The following is an 8858-nucleotide window of genomic DNA, read 5'->3' on the forward strand; positions in this document are numbered from 1 at the left end:
TCTTCATGGTCTCAGTCGCTCTCTCGCTCTCTCATTGTTGAATGATGCTGTTGCCATGGTAATGCTGAGATGACGCTAGGAGCGCAGAGGCGAGGCTTCACCTTGTAGGTCCCCTCTACAGACACGGACAAGCATGCCAAGAGTGTGCAAAGCTGTCATCAAAGCAAAGGCTGGCTACTTTGAAGAATGTCAAATATAAAATATATTTTGATTTATTTAACACTGCTTTGGTTACTACATGATTCCATATGTGTTATTTCATAGTTTTGTCTTCACTATTATTGTACAATGTAAAAATTAGCAAAAAGAAAGAAAAGTCCTTACTGTATATATATATATTTACATACACTGCTTGTTGAACATCTCATTCCAAAATCATTCATATGGAGTTTGTGTCCCCCCCTTTGCTGCTACAGCAGCCTCCACTCTTCTGGGAAGGCTTTCCACTAGACTTGCAATTAATCCCAAAGGTGTTCGATGGGGTTTAGGTCAGGGCTCTGTGCAGGCCAGTCAATATCTCCCACACCATTCTCGAACTCGAGAACTCGCTTTGTGCACGGAGGCATTATTATGCTGAAACAGGAAAGGGTCATCCTCAAACAGTTGCCACAAAGTTAGAAGCACAGAATCATCTAGAATGTCATTGTATGCTGTAGCGTTAAGATTTCCCTTCAATGGAATGAATGGGCGTAGCCCAAACCATGAAAAACAGCCCCAGACCGTTATTCTTCCTCCACCAAACTTTACAGTTGGCACTACGCATTGGGGCAGGTAGTGTTCTCCTGGCATCCGCCAAACCCAGATTTGTCTGTCGGACTGCCAGATGGTGAAGAGTGATTCATCACTCCAGGGAACGCGTTTCCACTGTTCCAAAGTCCAACGGCAGCGAGATTTACACCACTACAGCCGATGATTGGCATTGCGCATGGTGATCTTGGGCTTACTGAGCTTTTCAGTAAGGCCATTCTACTGCCAATGTTTATCTATGGAGATTGCATGGCTATGTACAACATTTTTACACCTGTCAGCAATGGGTTGTGCCTGAAAGAGCCAAATCCACTCATTTGAAGGGGTTTCCACATACTTTTGCATATATAGTGTACATTATAGGGGTCTTCCATTCAGTCGATCCCATAATACCTACAATTCCCACAGATCGATATGCTACCTTGCACCTGAATAATACTAATAATGAAATATATATACAGTCATGTAAAAAAGTAAGTACATATTTGGACAGATGGATATATAATCTTCCCTTCAACACTATTGACAGATAAAGGTAACCTAATTTAACAAATGACACTGAAACATTATGCTCTGCAAAAATGTATTCAGAAAAAAATCTACAGAAATGGAATTCAATAGTGTGGAACAAATAAGCACACCCCTAGCTTCAATTGACCCCTTTGGCTGAAATAACTTCATGCTGCCGTTTCTTGTAACTGTTTATCAGTCTTTTACATCGACTGGGAGGATTCTTACTGTACTGCTTCAGCTGTGTCATGTTCGAGGGCTTTCTGCATGCACAGTCTGCTTCAAGTCCCCCAACAGCATTTCAACCGAATTGAGACCTGGGCTTTGACTCGGCTATTCCATAACCCTCCATTTCTTATTTTTGAGCCATTCTGTTGTAGCTTTGCGTGTGTGTTTTGGATCATTGTCCTGTTGCAAGATCCATGTTTGGTTCAGCCTCAGCTTTTTGACAGATGGCCTCACATTCTCCTCAAGAATTCTCTGGTGCAAAATGGAATTCGTGGTTGACTCAATGATGGCAAGTTGGCCAGGCCGTGGGTTATCAAAGCAGCACCAAACCATAATGCCACCGCCTCCGTGCTTTACCGTTGGTAATGATGTTCTTCTGTTCAAAGGCAGTGTTTTGTTTTCGCCAAACAACTCCACCTTTGACACATCTGTCCAGAGCACATTGTTCCAATACCCCTAAAATGTACACTGGTCTTTACCCAGGTATACGTCAGTCATGTCTTGATATTATTTTTTGAGAGCAGAGGCTTCTTCCTTCCTGACCTCCCATGTAGGCCAAGTTTGTGCAGTCTCTTTCTGACAATTGACTCATCCACTTCAACATTGATTGTGGCAAGAGAGACCTGTAGATCTCTTGATGTTACCCTGGGGTTCTTAGAGACTTCTCTGAGCATCTTTCAGTCAGCTCTTGGGCTGAATTTGGTGGGATGACCTGTCCTAGGTAGATTGCCAGTGGTCTGGAATTTTCTCCATTTGTAGATGATCCGTCGAACAATGGAATTATGTACTTCAAATTGGTTGGAAATTGATTTGTAACCCCTCCCAGACTCATGTGCTTCAATAATCTTTCTTCTGAGGGCCTCGGGTAGGTATTTTGATCTTGGCATGATGTGTTACCACACACCCATATGGTTAAGACCGAACCAGACCAAGTTTCTAATCTTTATGGAAGGCTGGACCCTCCCAAGTTACTCTATAATGATTGTCTAATCATTTGCACCTGTTTTGGTGCACCTGATTCTAACTTTAGCCATTTCATGTGATGTAAAGGTAGGGGTGCTCTCACTTTTCCGCATTAGGAAATTACATTTTCAAAGTAAAAAATGTTTTGTGTGATTTGTTAAATTGGCTTAGCTTTATCAATGAATGTGGTTGGAATTTAGCTCAAATATCCATGTGTCCAAATGTGTCCACTTTCCAGGGGGTTTAGTTAGTTTTCACTCACTGTATAAACTGTATATATGATTATTTTCTAGCTAGGTAGAATTTTGATCTGCACGAATTCTGGCAGAATGTCTGATTTTGCAGTGATTTTACATTGTATTATGGGATCAACTGAATGGAATACCCTTATAATGTAAGCATGAATTCCATATTGAGCATCCTAAGGTGTGTGTGTGTGTGTGTGTGTGTGTGTGTGTGTGTGTGTGTGTGTGTGTGTGTGTGTGTGTGTGTGTGTGTGTGTGTGTGTGTGTGTGTGTGTGTGTGTGTGTGTGTGTGTGTGTGTGTGTGTGTGTGTGTGTGTGTGTGTGTGTGTGTGAATCATCCCCAGTATTGGAAGAGAATGGAGGGGGATCAGGTTGCTAGGGATTTTAGAGCTTCTATTGTCTGGGGAACAATCAAGCTCTGGAGAAGACACCCCATGACCCTTACACACACACACACACACACACACACACACACACACACACACACACACACACACACACACACACACACACACACACACACACACACACACACACACACACACACACACACACACACACACACACACACACACACACACACACACACACACACATTATGACCCCAGCCAAGGGTTAGAGCCGGAGAGAACAAGGGAGGGGTAGCAATAGGGAGATAGAAATTAGGAGGGAAAAGGGCAAGAGAACAAGAGAGGGAGGGTGCAACCATGTGAGTTGAAAGAAAGACAGAGAGAGAGAGAGCACTGCTTGGAGAGCTGTGCTGTGTGAAAAAGACCAACGCTCGTTTGTCACGGTGAAGGGAACAAATGTAGCTGGAGGCAGAGTGAGAGAGAGATAGAGGCGGGTCAGAGGGAGAGCGAGATAGAAAGAGAGCGAGGGAGAGATATCTTCCAACATCACTGCACACTGAAGCTACTGCGGAGAGTGACACACAGTGAGTTTGTCCTTTCCTTCTATGCACCCCTCTGTATGTGTATGTGTGCACGTGCCAACGAGAGAGGACTCACACACACATTCTCCTTCAGTCTCCTCTGGTCTCAGGGTGGATTGGGAGCGTTGTGTTGGAGATACTGGGAATGATGATGAGACAGCATTCCTAACAACGTTCCTGACAGGATCTATTTATCTGGAACACAATATACTGACTGACCAGATCACTACCAGGATCTGACATGGAAGGACTCCTCTCTCCTATGAGGACCAGGGTAGGTGTGTGTATGTGGGTGTGTATGTGGGTGTGTGTGTGCTTGTGTGTGTGCTAGTTTTCCAAGCTTATGTTACTATGGTGATGATGAACCTGAAATATGAGTTTACAGGGTTCGGTTGCCATGACAATTCTTATGCTACTCTCACTGTGGTGATCATAGATGCGAGAGGCAAAATTAAAGATTAGGATGTTGCTAGGGGCGATGGGCAGAATGTTGGAGATAGAAGTACTGCTGTGAGGAATCAGGTTTACGTGTGTGTGTGTGTGTGTGTGTGTGTGTGTGTGTGTGTGTGTGTGTGTGTGTGTGTGTGTGTGTGTGTGTGTGTGTGTGTGTGTGTGTGTGTGTGTGTGTGTGTGTGTGTGTGTGTGTGTGTGTGTGTGTGTGTGTGTGTGTGTGTGTGTGTGTGTGTGTGTGTGTGTGTGTGTGTGTGTACACTGTATGTGTGTAAGTGTGTGAGAGAGTGTGTGTGAGAGAGTGTGTGTGTGTGTTTGGCTAAACAAGGGGAACCTTTGAAAGCATGACTCAGTGCCCGTTCACAGCAGTGCCTATCTCTCTACAGTTCCATTTGTTCCATACAAAGGGAGAGTTTAAGATAGAATATGTGTGTGTGTGTGTGTGTGTGTGTGTGTGTGTGTGTGTGTGTGTGTGTGTGTGTGTGTGTGTGTGTGTGTGTGTGTGTGTGTGTGTGTGTGTGTGTGTGTGTGTGTGTGTGTGTGTGTGTGTGTGTGTGTGAGAGTACACATCATAGTATAAACTAGAGATTGGGAAGGGCAGTGCTGCTGTAACCTAAAATGCTGTAATACATATGGTTATGACCAATGTGCTGATGCTGCTACGGTGTCCAGATAAAATGGCATTTTCATATTATCATCAGAGAGGAACGGAGAGGAGGAGTGGTGGTCTATGTTTGTCAGTGTATTGATGATTAATGTCCTCTGTGCAGTAAGATATGCAGTGAGTAGTCATCTCTCCCTCTCTCTCTCTCTCTCACACACACACACACACACACACACACACACACACACACACACACACACACACACACACACACACACACACACACACACACACACACACACACACACACACACACACACACACACACACACACACACACACACACACACACACAGTTCTACAGTGGGCTGAGGGATTGTGTAGTTTTCAGAGCTGGTCATTTACACAGGATCCCCCTTCTCTCACTCCCCTCACCCCCTACCTCTTCCCTGTGCCCCCCCCCCCCACCACCACCACCCTTCTACTCTCCAATCTGTTATCAGCTTTCCCCAGCCACACTGAGTGGTGAAGGTGTACATCCAAGCTGTTGGCTATAAACCGGTAGATGTAGATTGACTGTGTAAAAGTCAAGCTAGTTTCAGCTACTTTAGGTTGGTAAGTTAGTTGGTAGGATGGTAGGTTGGTAGGTTGATAGGTTGGTAGGATGGTAGGATGGTAGGTTGGTAGGTTGATAGGATGGTAGGATGGTAGGATGGTAGAATGGTAGGTTGGTAGGATGGTAGGTTGGTAGGATGGTAGGTTGGTAGGATGGTAGGATGGTACGTTGGTAGGATGTTAGGTTGGTAGGTTGGTAGGATGGTAGGTTGGTAGGTTGTTAGGATGGTAGGTTGGTAGGATGGTAGGTTGGTAGGATGGTAGGTTGGTAGGTTGGTAGGATGGTAGGTTGGTAGGATGGTAGGTTGGTAGGTTGGTAGGATGGTAGTATGGTAGGATGGTAGGTTGGTAGGATGGTAGGATGGTAGGTTGGTAGGTTGGTAGGATGGTAGGTTGGTAGGTTGGTAGGATGGTGTGACACACGGATGAGGACAACTATTATTTTAATGAACATGTAACACAGGAAGTTCCAACCCTGTGTGTGTGTGTGTGTGTGTGTGTGTGTGTGTGTGTGTGTGTGTGTGTGTGTGTGTGTGTGTGTGTGTGTGTGTGTGTGTGTGTGTGTGTGTGTGTGTGTGTGTGTGTGTGTGTGTGTGTGTGTGTGTGTGTGTGTGTGTGTGTGTGTGTGTGTGTGTGTGTGTGTGTGTCATAGAGAGACTGATCTAATACTCTCCACTAAACATTTTGACCCCGGTCTGTGAGCAGTAGAGGTGTGTGGGTAATATCACTGAGGAAGCCTAGCCAGTAAAAACACTATATTAAAACCCATGTTGTGATATTTCCATTGTTTGTTCTATAACCCATTTGTTCATACACCACCGTGATATACAATAAGGCTGTGACAACAAAAAGACAGTCACGCAGTGGCGGAATAAGTTCAACTACACATACGTTTGTTTCATCACAAAAACAGAGAGAAACATCTGTCCACTGAAGTCCACAAAGCAAATATTACATGTAACAGAAAGTTATATGACCTGCAGTGTGGTCAAGCAAGTTACTGTTTTCAAGAGTTTACTAAACAACTACTGATGTAGAACCAGGGAGTTACCTCCAGTCAGCACAAAGACAACAGGAGCACTGCTTCCACTAATCCAGCACCATTTACACTTAAACATTTTAACATAATCAAATCACCAAGGCTAAATATGCTTAGTTCAACACACTGGAAACAAACTTAAAGATACCAAAAACGATTTAGTCCAATCAATGTTGCTAAATATCTGGTAGCTGTCCAGGGCACTGATTTCTGTGTGTGTGTGTGTGTATGTGTGTGTGTATGTGCGTGTGTATGTATGTGCGTGCGCAACTAAAACTATTTATTGGACTCATCCTACTTGTATAATAGTTGAACAGCAATGCCATCCTCCTCTCTTTCATGTTGGCAAAGCGGTCTATGGCTCTGTCATACAGTATACTTGTCGTTTTTGTTTTCATAGGCTACCTAGATAAAATGCTTGCTAGCCTGACTTCCTGGCTGAGTAACAATGAACCAGCTATGTTAGCTAGCTAGTTAACATGAGACTACTAGGATACATATTGAACTTCAATCATCTCAGGCCAGTGACACAACATATTCATTTATGGTTAGATCAGAATCACTGTCATAATCATTGGCTGTACAGAGAATTAAGTCAAAAACAAGTCCAAATCCCTGTCTCCATCCATGGCTTAGGAAGGGGCTGATTAACAAGCTAGCAACTGTAGGACATCAACACAAGCAGAGTAGAAGCAGACATGTTTTTTTGAAAATTATGTTTTGCTGAGAAAGTCTATATTTGATTTGTGTGAAGCCAAATCCAAACTGGCCTCCCTCGGGGGGTGTTTTGATGCACCAGGACAACCCACAGTTGAGCTCAGCTCAATGCTGATTGGCGAATTATTTTATTTTAAAAATGTATCAAAGGAGTCCAAATGCTTGCTGGCATCAATCAATCAAATGCTATGGCAGCAACATGTCATACTATTTTGGTCCAGACAGATTCAGATACATGAGCTACACTTACTGAGACAGAGGGGCACTGTTTCCATTGTTCAGATGATTTGTCCGGTGAGATTCAGCCGCTTGCAAATTGATGAAATTTTTTGAAAACACAGAGGTAAAACACAGAGATAAATCATTTTACCGTTTCTATTTTCTTTTATTGGTCAAATATTTGAGGAAGCCTGGCTTCCCTAGGTATCCATGAATACATGGCACTGTGTGTGAGTCCACGACCAGTTCTGCAGGGTTTAATCCAATCAGATGACCTGATGGTGTTGTCACACACTGCTACACTGCTACACTCGTCACTCTCTCTCACTCTTTCTCAATCTATTGCCCACATAATCACTATTTCTCGCTCTCTCTCACACTCACTCTCTCTCTCACACTCACTCTCTCACACTATTTCTCTCTCTCTCTCACTCACTCTCTCACACTATTTCTCTCTCTCTCACTCTCTCTCTCTCTCTCTCTCTCTCTCTCTCTCTCTCTCTCTCTCTCTCTCTCTCTCTCTCTCTCTCTCTCACTGTTTGTTTCTCTCAATTCAATTCAAGGGGCTTTATTGGGGAAACATATGTTAACATTGCCAAAGCAAGTGAGGTAGATAACATACAAAAGTGAAACATACAATAAAAATGAACAATAAACATTACACTCAAAGTGTAAAACAATAAAGACATTACAAATGTCATATTATGTATATATAAAGTGTTGTAATGATGTGCAAATGGTTAAAGTACAAAAGGGAAAATAAATCAACATAAATATGAATTGTATTTACAATGGTGTTTGTTCTTCACTGGTTTCCCTTTTCTTGTGACAAAAGGTCACAACTCTTGCTGCTGTGATGCACATTGTGGTATTTCACCCAGTAGATATGGGAATTTATCCAAATCGGGTTTGTTTTCGAAATCTTTGTGGATCTGTGTAATCTGGGGGAAATATGTGTCCCTAATATGGTCATACATTTGACAGAAGGTTAGGAAGTGCAGCTCAGTTTCCACCTCATTTTGTGGGCAGTGTGCATATAGTATGTCTTCTCTTGAGAGCCAGGTCTGCCTATGGTGGCCTTTCTCAATAGCAAGGCTATGCTCACTGAGTCTGTACATAGTCAAAGCTTTCCTTAAGTTTGGGTCAGTCACTGCCACTGTGTACTCTCTGTGTAGGGCCAAATAGCATTCTAGTTTGCTATGTTTCTTTGTTAATTCTTTCCAATGTGTCAAGTAATTATCTTTTTGTTTTATCATGATTTGGTTGGGTCTAATTGTGTTGCTGTCCTGGTTCTCTGTGGAGTCTATTTGTGTTTGTGAACAGAGCCCCAGGACCAGCTTGCTTAGGGGACTCTTCTCCAGGTTAATCTATCTGTAGGTAATGGCTTTGTTATGGAAGGTTTGGGAATCGCTTCCTTTCAGGTGGTCGTAGAATTGAACGGCTATTTTCTGGATTTTGATAATTAGCGGGTGTCTGCCTAATTCTGCTCTCCGTGCATTATTTGTTGTTTTATGTTGTACACAGACAATTCTGCAGAATTCTGCATGCAGAGTCTCAATTTGGTGTTTGTCCCATTTTGTGAATTCTTGG

The 8858-nt window shown here is 43.2% G+C and overlaps 1 protein-coding gene across 2 annotated transcripts in view; it reads left to right on the top strand.

Moving 5' to 3' along the window:
• The window catches only part of LOC124036285 (FERM domain-containing protein 4A-like), a 249560-nt gene that overhangs the window by 32704 nt on the left and 207998 nt on the right, over positions 1 to 8858 (top strand). The window contains exon 1 of one of the 2 annotated variants that reach the window (XM_046350735.1): positions 3657 to 3898. The exons of the other annotated variant lie outside the window; for it this stretch is intronic. Coding sequence (XP_046206691.1) covers positions 3866 to 3898 — 33 coding nt within the window. The 5' untranslated portion in view covers positions 3657 to 3865. Of the gene's footprint in view, positions 1 to 3656; positions 3899 to 8858 lie in introns of those variants that run through there. 2 annotated transcript variants of the gene reach the window in all.

Source organism: Oncorhynchus gorbuscha, linkage group LG01, assembly GCF_021184085.1.
Source record: "Oncorhynchus gorbuscha isolate QuinsamMale2020 ecotype Even-year linkage group LG01, OgorEven_v1.0, whole genome shotgun sequence".
Taxonomy (NCBI): Eukaryota; Metazoa; Chordata; class Actinopteri; order Salmoniformes; family Salmonidae; genus Oncorhynchus; species Oncorhynchus gorbuscha.